Genomic DNA, 18,674 nt, shown 5'->3' with positions numbered 1-18,674 from the left:
GATAGTGGGGCACACGTCTGAGATACTGGAGAGGGAATTGGGGTCAGGATGGATTTAAAAAAGGTGTCCACCCCCTCCAGGTGGACGGAATGTTGTCTCCATTTGTGGAGATGTGCAGTGGCTAAGTTCACATGGTCGTTCAGGGTCCGTTCAGTGTGCCGAACAGACCCTAAACAAGTTGAAGCACAACTGACATTGACTTAAATGGGTTCCGTCGGGTGTCCGGTACTTTAGTTTTCTCCACTCAACTCTCGCCCTTCGACGGACTGAGCGACAGAGCTCTCTTTACCAGAGCACAACGACCGTGTGAACTTAGCCTAAGAGTGTAGCAGAAATAGATCACATTCGTATGGTTCTTTTTCATCAAAGGGGTACTCCACTGGCCAGCGTTCGGAAATAAATGTTCCGAACACTGTGTTTGTGCTGCGGGGGGTCAGCCACGCCCCTCATGACATCAAGGTCATGCCCCCTCAATGCAAGTCAATGGGAGGGGGCGTGACAGCCATCACGCCCCCTCCCATCGACTTGCATTGAGGGGGTGTGGCCATGGTGTCACGGGGGTGTGGCCGACCCCCGCAACGCGAAAACAGCGTTCATAAGTAAAGTAAAGCCAGTGGAGTACCCCTTTAAAGATCAAGTCAGATACTGTAAAATGGAAGGATGTGAGATCATGTTTCGTTCTTAAAGGGGTATTCCAGGAAAAAACTTTTTTTTTTTTTTTTTTATATCAACTGGCTCCAGAAAGGTAAACAGATCTTCTATTAAAAAATCTTAATCCTTTCAATAATTATCCGCTGCTGAAGTTGAGTTGTTGTTTTCTGTCTGGCAACAGTGCTCTCTGCTGACATCTCTTCTTGTCTTGGGAACTGCACAGAGTAGAAGATGTTTGCTATGGGGATTTGCTTCTAAACTGGGCGGTTCCCGAGACAGGTGTCATCAGAGAGCACTTAGACAGAAAAGAATAACTCATCTTCAGCAGCTCATAAGTACTGAAAGGATTAAGATTTTTTAATAAAAGTAATTTACAAATCTGTTTGACTTTCTGGAGCCAGTTGAGATATATATATATATATATATATATATATATATATATATATATATATATATATAAAAGTTTTTTTCCTGGATAACCCTCTGCCCCTGGATAGGATAGGGGATAAGATGTTTGATCGCCGCGGTCCCGCTGCTGGGGACCCCGGGGATCGCCGCTGCGGCACCCCCATCATTACTGCACAGAGCGAGTTTGCTCTGTGCGTAATGACGGGCGATACAGGGGCCGGAGCAGCATGATGTCATGGCTCCTCCCCTCATGACATCACTGCCTGTCCCCTTAATGCAAGTCTATGGCAGGGGGCGTGACGACTTGTATTGACGGGGGCGGGCCAGGACGTCACGAGGGGCGGAGCCATGATGTAACAATGCTCCGGCCCCTGTATTGCCCGTCATTACGCACAGAGATAACTTACTCTGCGCAGTAATGATGGCGGGGTGCTGCAGCTGCGATCCCCGGGGTCCCCAGCAGTGGGACCCCGGCGATCTGACATCTTATCCCCTATCCTTTGGATAGGGGATAAGATGTCTAGGGGTGGAATACCCCTTTAAGGACAGGTTTATGTATTTAAAATGTTAAACACCATATACACAACACAATATTTATATACACAGTCACAACATGTGCTGTAGCATGTGAGATCGCATAGAATGGGGCGATTTTTGTTGCAAATGTTTGTGATTATTCCTTTAATCCCAGCTATTCATACGAGTAAACATGAGGACTGTAGTGACCGGCTCATGTCTCCTCGACCTCTTCTGTTCATTTTAATAAATATACATAGAACTTGATTTATGTAGGTGACCCACTTTGAAAGGGTTAAGAAGGATCTTATAGCTTACTTACTGTTTGCCTTAAATCATGGGGTTTTTGCGGACTTCCTGGATATATTTGAAACCAAAAAAGGGGAAGAATGTGTGACTTGTAAAAACCAGAGCGAGCTCCGAGAAATAAAACACAGATTTCCTGACTTTTTTTTACTTGACTTGGTATATTCCAGACAAATTTGTGGAGGAACAGAAACTGTGCAGCTACAAGTCATTTCTCTAGAATTCTTATAGCAAACGTCTTGGTCAAATCATAAATCACGGTGTTTATGGTGTTTAATGTTTTTTTTCATAAAATACTATGGGGCAGATTTACCAATGTTTCTACGCTTGTTTTCTGTCAGAAATACATTTACAAATATGGCATTTGGGCCGTGTCTGCCTTTCATATTCTTCACTTTGGTCCTTTGTAGTCTCATGTTGCTTTCAAAACTGGGAAACACGGCCTAGTTCCTATACAGTATTTTTGGCCTTTTTTTTTTTTTTTGAGTATTGAGTTGCCTTGAATTCAATGTTAAGATGGCTGGTAATTCCCTATTGGTATAACTTTAAAGCTCAAAAAATAATCATCAGTTTTGTGTATGTGGTTTAGACCACTTTTGTCCCCCAAAAAAACTGATTTTCAAACTGCATAGCATTTCCTGTAATAGAAAAGGACAAGAAAAATCTTTCAAATGCAAAAAATTGCAAAAATGTTTAGGGTTTTTTTGTGTGAAAAATTTATTTTTATAAATTAAAAAAAAAAAGGGTTGAGAATATGGCTCAGAACATTAGCCCGGACATAGCCATATAGATCATTCTTCTGTTTATGTAATATATCCACACAATTCTGTTTCTGGCTATACGGTTATGGTCCCACGTCATGGATAGTCCATGTAAATGAACTCTCAGGTAGGGGTGGCATGTTGTTGATAGTTCACATGGATGACCTCTCATGTTAGGGTCCCATATTGCGGATAGTCTATGTGGATCAACACTTTTCCACATTTGGTGGCAAATGGCCACACAATTTTGCCAGTTTATATGGCAGTTTTACTGGCAAAATCTTACATCCATTGGCCACCGGATGTAGTTGAGGTTTTGTTTTCATGCGTTGTCCGCACTGTGGGCCTGTACTCTAATATAGTTGGCATTACCACAATGCTCGGCCTCTTCTTCTGTCTAAAAATTACAAATAGAAGACCTCTTCAGTAAGGCTATGTTTACATTGCCATCATGCTCTGCTGAAAGAGATCTCTGTCGTGAAAGGACGAGAGTTGAGCAGGGGGGGGGAATACTACATGGCCTATGTTTTTTTTTCTCCTCTCAACCCCTCTAGAATACCAGACACCCGATGAAGCCCATTCATGTTAGTGGGATCTGTCGGGACCCAGCGTTGTCAGTTGCGTTTCGACCCATTTAGGATCCTTCGGCGCCAAACTGACCCTGAACACGTGAACCTAGCCTTAAAGAGGTGGTCCGGTGAAAAAAAACGTATCCCATATCCACATGATAGTGTATGATCACAGGGGGTCTGACTGCTGGGACCCCCCCCCCCCCCCCCCCCCCATGATCTCCATAACGGGACCCGGCTCTTTGAGAGGATCGCATGCTGCAAGACGGCACACGCTCTTTTAACTTCCATAGGAGCACCGAAGAGAGCGATAATGAATAGCGCGCGTGTGGTCTACATTATGCGCTACTCTCAAAGAGCTGGGTCCCATTCTGTAGATCATTGGGGGTCCCAACAGGCACTGTCCCCAATCCTGATATAGGGGATAAGTTGTTTTTCACCAAACCACACCTGTGATTTTACAAGACTATTTGATTCAGGAACATGCAGAAAATCCTGCAGACTGACAAGGTTTTTCTCCTTTTTTACTTCTTTTGTTCATTATTTGGTTTAGTGTGGCTTTAATACCAAGTTTATTGTCCACTGTGCCAGTACCTAAGATAACAAAGCCAACAAATATGCTGGGAATTATAACGTATTCGGGGACATGGAGGATGGGGATGCTGCATTGATGCAGTTCTCAGATGATGTCATTGCCGCTTGGCAAGGAGCCTATTACTGTATGTAATGTTCTGTAAGAACCCAAAAATAGGTTGCAAAGGTTGCGGCCAAGATAGAGCGGATACGTCATATTATTATGATTTGCGGTGCATTTCTTCTAATGTATATTCATCCGTACACAACGATAGACCTTTCTAATCTGCATCCTACAAATGACCTTAAATCTATTCTCAAACATCAGAATAAATCCCAAGCTGTTTAATTCACTCTTGACTTCATGTGGGGGTTGGAGAATATCGCAGCTCAATATAACTCAAATACCATTTAGTCCCTCCTCCGCTTACTGTCAACTTTGACTTTGGTTGCCAGAGGTTGGATTAACCCTTTCCAGAAAAGAGTTTGTAGAGAATTGATAAGTATTCTTTTTAGTAACTGTGAACACGTTGGTTTCCTAACTGTAGACATCCAGGTGTTGCAAAACTACAACTCCTAGCATGCCCTGACAGCCAACGGCTGTCAGGGCATGCTAGGTGTTGTAGTTTTGCAACATCTGGAGGTCCACAGTTTGGAGACTGCTGATATAGGAAGTTGTCTCCTTGTCTACTGGAGGTCACCAAGCTGCTTACTTCAGGTTGGGAAGAGAATTTGATAGAATTGGGACTAATCTTATCGTATTTAAAGGGGTATTCCAGGATTTTTTTTTTTATTTGACTATGCTAAATAATATGTGGCTATGCATAATATAGTGTCTGTACCTGTCTCCTATTGTTGGTCTCGTATTCTTATGTGATCTTTGCTCTGGATGTTCATTTTTAAAAGCATACAAAAGGACTCTTGTCTCGGGTATTTCCCAGGATGCAGTGCGGCCGAGACCTGACATCACTAGTCAGGTGATGACAGCGAGCCTGTTCTGCTTCAATGGGTGGAACGATCACAGGGAATTAGCAACAGCTGGAGGCACCCTGATTAGAAAGCACTTACCTTTTTCATTTAATCCAGCTTGTTTGTTGTTCAATGGGTGGGGTGGCTGATGTGTGGGAAGTAGGAAAGCGGAATTATGGGATTTGTAGTAAAAAAGAAAACTTCAACAGGAAATACTGAGGTTCACAAAAAGAAAGCCATATCTTTATGGTAATCTCACAACACAGACACTTAACCCAAAGACAAGCGCAGATCCTTTCTAAGTAGGGATCGACCAATTATCGGTTTGGCTGATATTATGGGCCGATATTCACGATTTTGGAAGTTATCGGTATCGGCAATTACCTTGCCGATAATGCGGGCGCTTTATATCAATGAACTGCAGCAGCTTTCGCGGGGCCAGAGACTGCCGCCACCGCCCGCTTCTCTCCCCCTGCCTGTCCTGCGTCCAATCACCGCCGCTGCCCCCCCCCCCCTGCCTATCCTCTGGCCAGAGACCGCCACAGATGCTGCCCCATTGCCTCCCCCATGCCCGGTGTTATAATTACCTGTTCCCGGGGTCCGCGCTACTTCAGGCTCCTGCGGCGTCCTGCGCTGTTGCTGTGCGCTGCGCAATGACGAGTGATGTCCTCAACGCGACGTCACAGTCAGTGCGCACAGTGACAGCTCAGGACACCGCCGGAGCCAGAAATAGCACGGACCCTGGGAACAGGTAATTATAAAACTGGGGATGGGGGAGGCAATGGGGCAGCAGTGGTTTGACTCCGGACCGGCAGGGGGAGAGAAGCGGGCGGTGGCGGTCTCTGGCCAGAGGATAGGCGGCGGGGGGGGGGGGGGTCAGAGGCGGTGCTTGGATTCAGAACCCCAGGACTGGCAGGGGGAGAGAAGCGGATGGCAGCGGTCTCTGGCCCCGCAGAAGCAGCTGCAGTTCATTGATTTAAAGCACCCGCTTTAAATCATTGATCTACAGCGGCTTCTGAGGGGCCAGAAACAGTTTATCAGGGTCTACCCGCACACACACCTTTTACCAAGGATATTTGGGGGGGGGCTTAGTAATAGCCGATAACTTGTACCGGAATATTGGTATAAGTTATCAGCTATCAGCCTGAAAGTTCACAGGTTATCGGTATCGGCCCTAAAAAATAAATATCTGTCGATCCCTATTTCTAAGCATGTCCATTACTGTCTGGCAGGTAGGTGCTAAAATCACCTTATGGTGGATAACTCCTTTAATTTATCATTTTTTTTTTCCTGTTGATACGTTATACTCATATGTACAATATTTGTATTGAACGCAGGAAGGATCAGAATGTCCTGTCTCCGGTGACCTGTTGGAACCTGCTTCTCACACAGGTGAAGAGAGAAAGCCGCAACCACGCTACATTAAGTGATATCTACTTGAATAACATCATCCCTCGATTCGGTCAAGTCAGCGAGGACTCTGGGCGACTCTTTAAGAAGGTGAGGTGGGCGAGATTGTGGTCTTCATACAATAGTAGCTCCCGTAGTATTCCTGCAAAACAAACATGACTGCATGAAAAGGAGGTCTTCTTGGTTGCACTACTATTCTTGATCAAAATGTAGACATATGTTGTTGCATACTGGATGATTACTACGTTCTATATAAATGTTAGCAATTTACCCACACATTCTATTTTTTTCCATTTCTTCTTTTCACCCACAGCTCTTCTTTATCCTCATTTACTTTAGTTGGCCCTACTCTTATTTCTTTTCTTTATCCTTCACTCCCTCCTATCTTGTGTGCCAACTGTTACCAGACTGTGTTCTTACTCATGCCATTCATTGTCAGACTGTGCCAGACGCCATCTTGTCCTCCTTTCATTAATCTTAGCCTTGTGTCTCTAAATCGAAGGGGGTTAGCTGCTGAGATAATTTTAATTTCAGCTAAAAATATGTGTTTACTATTTTGTTTTGTCTTCTTGACAATGCCGACCCAGACTTTGGATTATTGCATTATTTTACTTATTTTGCTGATGGCTCTTGGCATCTGTCTTGTTTCAGGATGTTACGCTGAACATTTAAAATTCATATCACATATTCAGTCAATTGCAGTTTGTTTGTTCGAGTCAAATGTTTCAGTAATTGCAGCCACATTTACATCTGCACTTGTCGTGCTTGCATTTTATTTCTATTGTTTTGGAGATTTCAGCTGACTTACATCTTGACAAGTCGGCAGCCAGCATGATAGTAGTTAGAACTTTAGAACATACAGTAGTTTTTTTTTTTTTTTTTCTTCTTCAAGGTTTTCTTGAAAACTCTTATGGACAGCAAATAGTCCTTATACTTATTAATATTGCATATGCATCTACTATGTGTCCCTCATCAGCAGTGAGCTTAAAACTTATAAACTACTGTATATACTCGAGTATAAGCCGAATGATGTCAGGTGGTCATTTACATAATGGTGCTGGAATGGTGCTGAAGGTCCGAATCTCTTCTTCCTCAGGCTTGATTGTTCCAATGACACGGCACATAACAGTACATGAAGCTTTCCCTTATGACAGATATATAGGTCACCATAAATAAATGTACCGCATATACTTGAGTATAAGACAACCCGAATATAAGCAGAGGCCCCTAATTTCACCCCAAAAACCCATGAAAAGTTATTGACTCAACTATAAGCCTAGGGTGGGAAATACATCACCCCCCATGTCATCATCCAGACCCCCGTCATTAACACCCCCATCATTACCACCTTGTCATCAACCTCCCCTTCATCATCCCCCCCTTCATCATCACCGCCTGTCATCATCCCCCCCCCTTCATCATCACCACCTATCATCATCGGCTGTCATCCCCCGTCATCATCCCACCCCCCACCCCCTTCAACATCACCGCCTGTCAATGACCAGTGGTCTTCAACCTGCAGACCTCCAGATGTTTCAAAACTACAACTCCCAGCATGCCCGGAGTTGTAATCTTGAAACATCTGGAGGTCCGCAGGTTGAAGACCACTGCGGCCTTCGTCATCATCCAGACCCCCCCCCCCCCCCTTTAGTTTTCTACTCCTCTCGATGGGAAGGAAGAGTGAGCTGGTCCGGGCCATCTATGCTGCAGGGACCATCCGTTGGGGAGTGATAGTCATTCCGGGCTGTCCATCTTCCCCCAGGGGGCCCTCTTCTCCGCTCCAGGCCCGGCCTCGGACTAGTGACGTTGCCTTGACGACGATGCACAGGGACGGTCCCTGCAGCATAGATGGCCCGGACCAGCTCACCCTTCCTTCTCACCAAGGGGAGGTGAGTACAAAACTAAAGGAGGGGGAGGGGGGGGAGGGGGTCTGTATGATGATGAAGGCCGCAGTGTTCTTCAACCTGTGGACCTCCAGATGTTTCAAAATTACAACTCCCAGCATGCCCGGACAGCCGATGGCTGTCCGGGCATGCTGGGAGTTGTAGTTTTGAAACATCGGGAGGTCCGCAGGTTGAAGACCACTGAACAGGCGGAGAGTTCACTCGAGTATAAGCCGGGGGGGGGGGGGGTGTGTGTTCAGCATGAAAAATTGTGCTGAAAAACTCGGCTTATACTCGAGTATATACGGTAACCAACCCAACTGACCATCACATTCCTTGTTTGCAGCTGCTGTCTTGTCTACTTCTTTCCAAGTTGTTCTATGTTCCCCTGTGTTTTTCCTAAAATAGACATGCCAGAAGAGCTGACAGGTCTTCTTAAGAAGACTACTTCCATTTAATCTGAGATAACTACTTTGTAGCATATTTCCTTAGAATGCAACAATTCCTCAGTAAATACTCCTGGAAATGTATGAATTCGCTGACAAGTTGCCATTCCCATTGTTAATAAGGTATGTTCCTATGCAGTCTGACTCTGTTAACACTTATTGGACAGTGTCAAAGTTTTTAGAGACACACAACTATGACAAGGGTAATGGTAACTTCTAGTTGTCAGTTAACATAATTTCCAGGAGGAAGAACAGAGGAATTACATTGTTCAGAGTGCTCTACTCCATTGTGACAGTGAGCTTTGGGAACTGTGCCTTAACTATATGACAAGGTGCACAAAGTCAGTCACAACCTTGACACAATGTTAGTGTCTAGGTCATTAAAGTTAAACTGTCATCCTGTTCACGCACACTAAACCCAATACACTGGGTTATAATGTGGGTAAACAGGAGTCCAACGAGGGGTCACTTACTTAAATTTGTCGAGTAGGTCATGAGATATGTCCCCCAGAAAATTCTCAGCTGAATTCAGTGAATCGTGCACAGGAGGCGGGCCTCTGTAGGCTCAATTTACATATTCATTGTCTGTGACTCTACTTCACCAGGATGTGGAGTCATAGACAATGAATATGTAAATTTAGTGGGTGGATCCCCACCCCCTGTGCACGATTCACTGAATTCCGCACAGGATCTTCTGGGTATCCTAAGCACCCAGTGAGATACCCCATCAGCAATCACTGTGATTAACCCCTTCAGTGCCTCCCTAATCTTCAGGGATTTGTCCCAGTTTATCCTATTAGATAAGAATTCTTCTTTTATATACAAAAATCCAGCCCCTGGTTAATATTCAGAAATGTCCTCCCTCTTTGTCCCTCCCTTTTTAACTACAAGCAGACAGATAGTGTGCACCCTCCACCATCCATTCTTTGCTCATGAGATCAATATGAAGCTTGATAATTGGTAGATGACTTTTACCGCTCTTTACATTTCGGATCAAAAACAGATAGGAGCATTTGAGATGGTCCAGGAAAAATGCCTAGTAAAGACCCATTTTAGCCATTTTAGCCATTCTACAGGTTAATCAGCGGAAGATTCTATTTTTATAGGCAAGAAAGATGTCTTAATCCATTTTGCTAAGAGAACCATTTATGCTACAACATCATCCGCACCAAAGCCTTTTTATTCTAGATTTATGTGGGTTTCATAAATATTTTGGATTAAAGGGGTTATAAGCACCAAGGGCACTTATCACCATCAACAAGATAAGGGATAAGTGTCTGATTATGGGTGTCTAAATGCTTGGATCCCCCAAGTTCTCAAGAACAGGACTCTCAAAGCTCCGGTCTAAATGGATCAGCAGTGTGCATACTCAAACCTCCATTCATTGTCTAAAAGAGTGACAAAGAAAGCAGAGTACAGTACAAGGTGCACGTGTGCCAAACTGGGAGCCAATAGCTCTCTGCTCTATCACAGTTTTCCACAGTCTGCCCATTCTAAGCACCTAGGTAGAGCTGAAAGCTGTACTCCTTACCCGAGGAGTCATCGCAAGTGTCATGGATTTCCACATGCTAGCGATCACTAACAGTTGCAGACTAGGTTGGCATCTATCTGTTATCTTGGATGGATCCCAGTTCATATATTGTCTCCCAATAAGCAGGCGTCTGATAGATGTCCTTAAATAAAGACCCTCTGTAGGGTGACAGATGCTCTTTAAACTTTTTTGGCATAGCTCAAAGATTTGTTACTGGAATCTGGCACAATATGTTAATCACGTCCATTGATCTAATTGGCTTTAAAGAAAAATATATAATAATTTAAGGAAGGGGTGGGTGAGTGCACCCTGTAACACATCATTGATCTTTTTATTTTTTTAATTGTACCTCAAATAAACAAGTCCACTTTGGATTTGAACATTTTTTCCTGACCTGAATTTCCATTGTATTAAGCAGTGTCTGACATTAGATGGTTTTTTTTTCCTTCATCTCCGTACCACGTTCAGAGGGACAGGTTGCTCCTCTCCTTCCACCCATGGGCCAAGCAGCTTCTTCTCAGCATTTGATACCTCATTAATAGGGATGATAGGTTTCATGTACAAGGTGAGTGGCCATCTTAGGCTACATTCACATTACTGTTGAGCCCCGTCAATAATGGCCTTTTTTTTCCTATGTTTGACGGCCGGCATTTTGACGGGGCGCAATGGGCAGCAACGTGTCCCGATGGACGCCATTATAGTCAAGGGAGTCTGCCGGGCACTACTGTTTTTAGGGAGAATAGCGGGAGAAAAAGATCGTGCAAGCACTATTTTTTCTCCCGCTGGCAATCCCGATGGGCGTCACACTACCGTGTTATAACGATAGTGTGAAAGGGGCCTTACAGAGGATTCTATCTGTGTAGACTCTGAACAGTGTCCTTGAACGCCAGGGTAATACACGAGGCATTGTCCTCCGGTCTTTCTTTTTCTATTCTAATACAGATAAAGCAGTCAACGACCAACGGGTTCAGGTTTGGCTGCATTTACTGCAAATTTGGTCAACACTACTTATGATAGGTATGTGTGATGATTGAAAATTAAATTTCCTATTTTAAAAGCCCTACTAAGATGGGGAAAAGGTCAGGAAAGGAGCCTAGATATAGACCTGTGGTGGAATGCAAAAGCCGCTTTTAGCTACTAATACAAAACAGATGCACGTGATGATATTGTTTACATTATATCTGGAAATGTGTCCCATAAAATGTATGTAAATATAATGAGTCAACAATAATAAAGGGTGGTAAAATGTTTACTACTACTACTACTATTTTTATGTGTATCGGCTTCACAGAATAATCACAGGATGGCCAGAATACAGGAATCAAACACATCCGTACTGTTCTCTGCCAAGATTAAAATAAAAATGTTCCTTCGTGTCCAAATAATAGGAGCATGTGTGGATTTTGCAGTTGGTCAGGTCGTATTTGTACAGTGGAGCCAGTTGGATTGTTTGCAGATTTTACAAAGGTTGATTTGTAGCCAACTGCTGTATTGGAGATTGCATCTCTAACCTCCGGTCTACCCCTCCCTCTTGGGTGTCTCCCATTGGGACACTCATGTTAAAAAGACAGCTCAGCATGTGGTCTCCTTCCTGGCTTTGTAGCTGGGCTACGTGAAAAGTCCCATAGGGAAAGGGCAGCAGGATGAAGGTATTAACAATTAATATGGCGGCACATACCCCCTCCTGCGATAGAAGCCTTTAGAAAAAATAACTGCATGAATTAATGATGCCAGTTGCAGGGCCTGGATTAGAGAGGATGTCTGTCTGACGTCTGTCTACCTCTCCTGTCTGTCTACATACAAGGACAACAAGTTTTGGCCTTATATTGTAGAGTATAGCACTCACTGGGTTAAAGACTAAATAGCATCTGTGCCTATGTTTCTACCCTCTGTGATAGAACATATAGAGTGCTCTGTGCCAATATTCTTTTAATATACTATATGTGTGTTTAAAGGATTTTCGCATGGTCTGGAGAACAGGCAGGAGGGATCCGTCTCATTCTGTGTGTGCAGTAGCCTGTCCTGTGCCCATCTGGTGTCAGAGCTCTTCAGGGTATCTTCTCCTCATGTTCTCTTACCAATTCTACATCACCTCCAGAGTCTTCCTCTCCCCCCGACCATCTTCCCTTCTGTTCCCGTCTGTCATTATCTCCTGTTGCCAGTGTCCCTTGTCTTCTGTCTACATTTCCAGAATGTTGCTTATAAACTTGCTCAGTGCCATGACACAGTCGACTACGCGGAGTGGAAAAGTGTTAATAGGATTGGGACAAGAATTCTGTGTTTGATGCATCTCATTGCTGACCTAGAATCCCTGCTTCTAGCCATTGTTCTTGGTTCATATTTACCTGGTCACATGTGGTCTGCATGCTGGAAATGTTCTCCTTCTAAAAACATTTTATAGGATTCCTTGTACATCTATATATATATATATATATATATATATATATATATATATATATATATATATCTCAACGTGTATGTATGTATGTGTGTATGTGTGTATATATGTATGTATGTGTGTGTGTGTATGTGTGTGTGTGTGTGTGTGTGTATGTATGTATGTGTGTGTGTGTGTGTATGTATGTATGTATGTGTGTATGTGTGTATATATGTATGTATGTTCCAGAAAAACTTCCAAACGGCAAAAGATATTAACATGAAACTTGGCACACATGTTACTTATATGTCAACGACAAACATAGGATAGGTAATTTAACCCTTACTCACCCCCCATTTGCCAGGGGCGGGGTTTATGTTTAAAGTCCTATACAACTCTATGGGAAATATATGTTACTGCATAACTTCCAAACGGCTGGAGATATTTCCATAATACTTGGTCACCTGTTACTTATATGTCCACTTAAAATATAGGATAGTTAATTTAACCCTTAACTACCCCCATTTGTGAGGGTCAGGTTTTTTTTTTTTTAAAGTCGCATGCAAATCAATGGGAAATGTATGTTCCCATATAATTTCTGTACGGCTGGAGCTATTTCATTACCTGGTACACATATTACGAGACGGGATGGGAGGTCGGGATGGGAGGTCGAGATATGAGGATGGGAAAGGAGGTCGGGATAGGAGGACGGGATAAGAGGTTGAGATAGGAGGACGGGCTAGGAGGACGGGATAGGAGGTCGAGATATGAGGATGGGAAAGGAGGTCGGGATAGGAGGACTGGATAAGAGGTTGAGATAGGAGGACAGGCTAGGAGGTCGAGATATGAGGTCGGGAAAGGAGGTCGGGAAAGGAGGTCGGGAAAGGAGGTCGGGAAAGGAGGTCGGGAAAGGAGGTCGGGATAGGAGGACGGGATAGGAGGACGGGATAGGAAGACGGGACAGGAGGTCGAGACAGGAGGTCTGGATGTGGGGTTGGGGTATGACAACAATATATGAGGACTGCATATGAAGTCAAAAGCTTCCTCCTTTGTTTATTTTCCTCCCCAAAAAGGATTTGGAAGGAAAAACCGGGCAACGCTGGGTACTCAGCTAGTTTAAAATAAAATATAATCAACATAAAACTTCATTTTTTTTTTTACAGACTGTCAATTATAAAGCCCTAAAAACTCTTGTTGAAAAACCATGTGCCAGATACCATTCCCAAAAAGCAGGTCAGGTCTCTTCAAATTACTTTGTTCCAGAAACAGCACCACTCTTATCCTCAGTTTGTGTTTGGTATTGCAGCCCAGTTCCATTTGAAGTGAACAATGCCGAGCTGTAATGTCACAAACAACATGCGGACAGGGGTGAAATTTTTTTGGGATGGAATCAGGTATATTTTTCTAGATCAATTACTCAAAACTGGGGTATAGATTATCAAAGATACTAATAAAACATAACTTTTAATAAATATAGTATAAAAAATTACCCAAGAAAAAGATTAAGACCAAAATATCACTGACACAGAAAAGAGAGAGTCACATTTCCTGGCATTAATAGCACATATAGTTAATATACATTTTGCACAAAAAATTCAAACTTCCTAATAACAGTGCCCAATATGTAAATGCAGCATGTATAGGGAACCTTATAAAATAAACCTAGAAAGCAGAATTGTATTCATATATATATATATCTGTAGGTACATTGCACACACATATGTCATAGTAGAGTAGTGACTCTATCCAGGGAAGCCATACTACACAATAGCTCTCCCTATACTCCCAAATGATCCCTATGGTGTAGTGCAGTTATCCCTACAATAATCTTCCCCTAACTGTTTGGCATGTAGCTAGGGCACTCGCCCTAACAAGGGCAACCCACGTGCCTCCAGAACCTGAACGCTAACCTGTGCAAAGTGCAATGTGCTGTGCAATAGATGTCAAAAACCTGTCTCCAACGCAGCGTTTCGCCCTGAGGCTCGTCAGGGAGACCCTCTAGATTGCCACTGCCACTTCTGTTAAGGATCTAGAGGGTCTCCCTGACGAGACTCGGGGCGAAACGCCGCGTTGGAGACAGGTTTTTGACATCTATTGCACAGCACATTGCACTTTGCACAGGTTAGCGTTCAGGTTCTGGAGGCACGTGGGTTGCCCTTGTTAGGGCGAGTGCCCTAGCTACATGCCAAACAGTTAGGGGAAGATTATTGTAGGGATAACTGCACTACACCATAGGGATCATTTGGGAGTATAGGGAGAGCTATTGTGTAGTATGGCTTCCCTGGATAGAGTCACTACTCTACTATGACATATGTGTGTGCAATGTACCTACAGATATATATATATATGAATACAATTCTGCTTTCTAGGTTTATTTTATAAGGTTCCCTATACATGCTGCATTTACATATTGGGCACTGTTATTAGGAAGTTTGAATTTTTTGTGCAAAATGTATATTAACACTATGTGCTATTAATGCCAGGAAATGTGACTCTCTCTTTTCTGTGTCAGTGATATTTTGGTCTTAATCTTTTTCTTGGGTAATATTTAATACTATATTTATTAAAAGTTATGTTTTATTAGTATCTTTGAAAATCTATACGCCAGTTTTGAGTAATTGATTTCATTAAGGTGGGGAAACCTATGGTTTGCTTTTTTTGAACTATATAAAGCATTTTTTGTGGTTATATTTGTCTAGACCTGGAGACATTAAAACGTCTGTTTTATTCCCTATATTGACCCTAAACTAGAGGTTGTAATTTGACCCACCAAATGTCCCCCTAGCACAGGAGCGGGAATGCAAGGGAGTATAGGGAGTGTTGTACTCTCCTCAGTGACTTCATGTAATGCTCTTTTATGTTTTGGTGTTTTTGTAACTTTTCTTTTAATCATTTATGGTTTTCATTTTAAATTTGCATACATATATAATACCATTTGACAATAATATAGCAATATATAAATTTATACCACCCCCACATATGCCCATCGGGAGAATAAAGAAACCTATATCACTTCGATCTCTATTATTATTACTATCAGCCTGTACCTAGACCCATAATGCCCAGGTATTTTCAAACCATTTAGCACTACGGTTAGATTCTCTACTCCTGTATTCTTCATATTTCTGGATTTTCTGACACAAATGGAGCCACTTTTCTTTACACGGTGGAACTGGATTATACCACTCTCTTAAAATTGTTAGTCTTGCAAGGAAATATAAGTGATTCAATAAATCGCCTATTTTCCGTTCTTTCCCGATATCCCCCAGAATGGTTTCCCTTACTGTAACTCTAGTCTCTCTTCAACACAATGTATAACTTCTGTCCAAAAATGTTTAATTCGAGCACAATCCCATATTAGATGTAGAAATCCTACTCCCTCTTCACCACATCTCGGACAAGTTTTTATTCCTATATCCCATGTTTTCAAATTGTTTAGGAGTGTAATATAGATGACATATTATCCTCAGTTGCGTCATTTGATATTGTTTATTTGAAGAACAGCATTTCTAAATATTCTTACCCATGCTTCCTCGTCTGTCCCCAATCTCATGAGTCCACTTCTGCTTTATCTTCTCAATATATGGTAACCTAACCTCACTTATCAACAGTTTATATATAATACTACTAGTGCCTTTTTTTGTGTCCTCGTGCGCTACATATTCTAACAATGAATGTGTATTTATATGGAGGAAATTACTCTCCTTCATAGTATCTCTCACGATTTCTGCTAATTGAATATACCAAAATATCTGTGTACCCCTTAACCCAAAATCTCTAACCAAATTATCCAAAGTTTTAAGACAGTTATTCTAGGGCTGGGCGGTATACCGGTTCATACCGAATACCGAAATTTTTGTGCTGCACGATATGAATTTTAACCCATACCGCAATACCGGTTGGGCTCCTCTCCCTTGGGAATGAATGAATCAGCCCAGCGCTGCACTGTCCCCACATCGGGAAATCATATGTGACCCGTGAGCGCTGTTCTCCCCACCCCCCCCCCCCCCCCAATTAATTATCAGCCCAGCGCTGTCCCCATCAGGGTAAATACTCACATGTCACCTGCAAGCACTGCCCTCCTCATTCTCTATACCAGTGGTCTTTAACCTGCGGACCTCCAGATGTTGCAAAACTACAACTCTCAGCATGCCCTGACAGCCGTTGGCATGCTGGGAGTTGTAGTTTTGAAACATCTGGAGGTCCGCAGGTTGAAGACCACTGCTCTATACTGTGTGGTATCCCTATGCCCAGGCTGCAAAAAATAAACAAAATAAACTTTAACTCACCTCCCTTTGGTCCGGTAATGGCCTCATCTGCTTCCTGGGGAGGAGGAAATACCGTTTTATACCGTGGAACCGCCAAAAGTTACAAAAATACCGTGATACACACATTTGGTCATACCGCCCAGCCCTACGTTATTCTCCACTAACTGATGAACATAAGTTGCACCCTCTTTATTCCAAAATTCTTTTGCTGTGCTCTCAAAAAAAGTGTTTTAAATTTATCCCATAATCGAGTGTACACCGAACTCCCTTGGATATTACATATTTTCTTTAACTCTACCCATATTTTCCGAAACATTTTAATTACAGAATTCCCTCTCAATTTTTCCTGTACTGGGAAACCGGCTTTTGCCCATTCCACAATACTTTTAGTGTTCCCATTTTGTGATAACCACAAGCTATTTAGAAATGCATTTCTCTCACCTAATTTAAGATTCTGAAGTTTTAGTGCTGTAAAGTATGTTTTGAAGTCAGGAAGGCTCCATCCTTCTTGTCCCTCCGGTAATATAAGGGCTTAATATTTTAAAGGCGTACTCCGATGAAAAACTTTTTTTCTTTTAAATCAACTGGTGCCAGAAAGTTAAACATATTTGTAAATAATTTCTATTAAAAAATCTTAATCCTTCCAGTACTTATTAGCTGCTGAATGCTATTCCTTTCTTTTTGGAACACTGATGACATCACGAACACAGTGCTCTCTGCTGACATATCTGTCCATTTTAGCAACCATGCATAGCAGATGTATGCTAAGGGCAGCATGGTGGCTCAGTGGTTAGCACTGCTGCCTTGCAGTGTTGGGGACTTGGGTTCAAATCCCACTAAGGACAACAATAAATAAGGAGTTATTATAATAGCGTCAGCAGAGAGAACTGTGTTCGTTATATCATCAGAGAGCATTCCAAAAAGAAAATAATTTCCTCTGTAGTATTCAGCAGCTAATAAATACAGGAAGGATTAAGATTTTTTTATAGAAGTAATTTACAAATATGTTTAACTTTCTGCCACCAGTTGATTTAAAAGAAAAAAGGTTTTCACCGGAGTACCCCTTTAACCTTACTCGGAACCTGCCCCAGATGAGTCTTCACAACATCGCATCTATCCCCCTAAACCACTTGTCAGGTAACCAGACCGGTGAAGCAGAAATAATGTATAAGAGCTGCGGTAAAACTCATTTTAAACAGCGCAACTCTATCTGCGATTGCTAGTGGCAATATAATCCACACCTCTGTTTTTTCATTTTATTTAAAAGAGGTTTGAGATTAACTTGAATAAAGGATTGGGTTTGTCTTCCCACACTAATCCCAAGATAATTCATATACTCCTCTTTTTTTAGAACCCTTACCCCCTGTTCTCTAGGAGGCTGGCCTCGGCCAACTGGCATTAGTGATGACTTCCCCCAATTAATCCGCATTCCGGACATTTTTCCAAAATAGTCAACCATATTCATAACCTTACGGAGCATAATTTCTGCATTCTCTATAAAACATCAACTAATCATCTTATCTTTCCTGCCGCCTAAACTGAACCCTCTAATTTCCCTATCATTCCTAATTACATTTGTGAGTGGCTTTATAAACAAAACAAACAATAATGGGGAGAGTGGGCCGCCCTGTCTAGTAGGAGGAAAAGCCCAGGATAATTCCCTGTTAAAACAATTTTTTGTGTGTGGTGAACTATATAATAATCTGACCCAGTCAACAAATCCCTCCCTAATTCCCATTTTCTTCAGTACGCACCACAAAAACCTCCACTTCACCCTGTCAGACGCCTTCATGGCATCTAGTGACAGGATGGAGGGGAGCAAATCCTCTGCCTATTGCAGATTTGAAAAGTTGCGCAACTGGTGGGTCTAAATTGAATGCCGGGGAACAAAGCCTTTTTGCTCCTCACCTACTAACTCTGGTATCACCTGGACCAATCTCCTAGCCATCACTTTGGCCCAAAATTTTGCATCAGTGTTTATTTAGGATATTGGCCTATAGGACTCA

The 18,674-nt window shown here is 42.6% G+C and overlaps 1 protein-coding gene across 3 annotated transcripts in view; it reads left to right on the top strand.

Annotated features, from left to right (window-relative positions):
* The window catches only part of SRGAP2 (SLIT-ROBO Rho GTPase activating protein 2), a 136,604-nt gene that overhangs the window by 75,207 nt on the left and 42,723 nt on the right, over positions 1–18,674 (top strand). For all 3 annotated transcript variants that reach the window (XM_056558009.1, XM_056558010.1, XM_056558011.1), the window contains one exon: positions 6,091–6,253. In XM_056558009.1, coding sequence (XP_056413984.1) covers positions 6,091–6,253 — 163 coding nt within the window. The remainder of the gene's footprint in view (positions 1–6,090; positions 6,254–18,674) is intronic.

The sequence above is a fragment of the Hyla sarda genome, chromosome 2 (assembly GCF_029499605.1).
Source record: "Hyla sarda isolate aHylSar1 chromosome 2, aHylSar1.hap1, whole genome shotgun sequence".
Taxonomy (NCBI): domain Eukaryota; kingdom Metazoa; phylum Chordata; class Amphibia; order Anura; family Hylidae; genus Hyla; species Hyla sarda.
The sequence above is the reverse complement of the archived record's forward strand: the minus strand, read 5'-3'. Positions and strand labels throughout refer to the sequence as shown.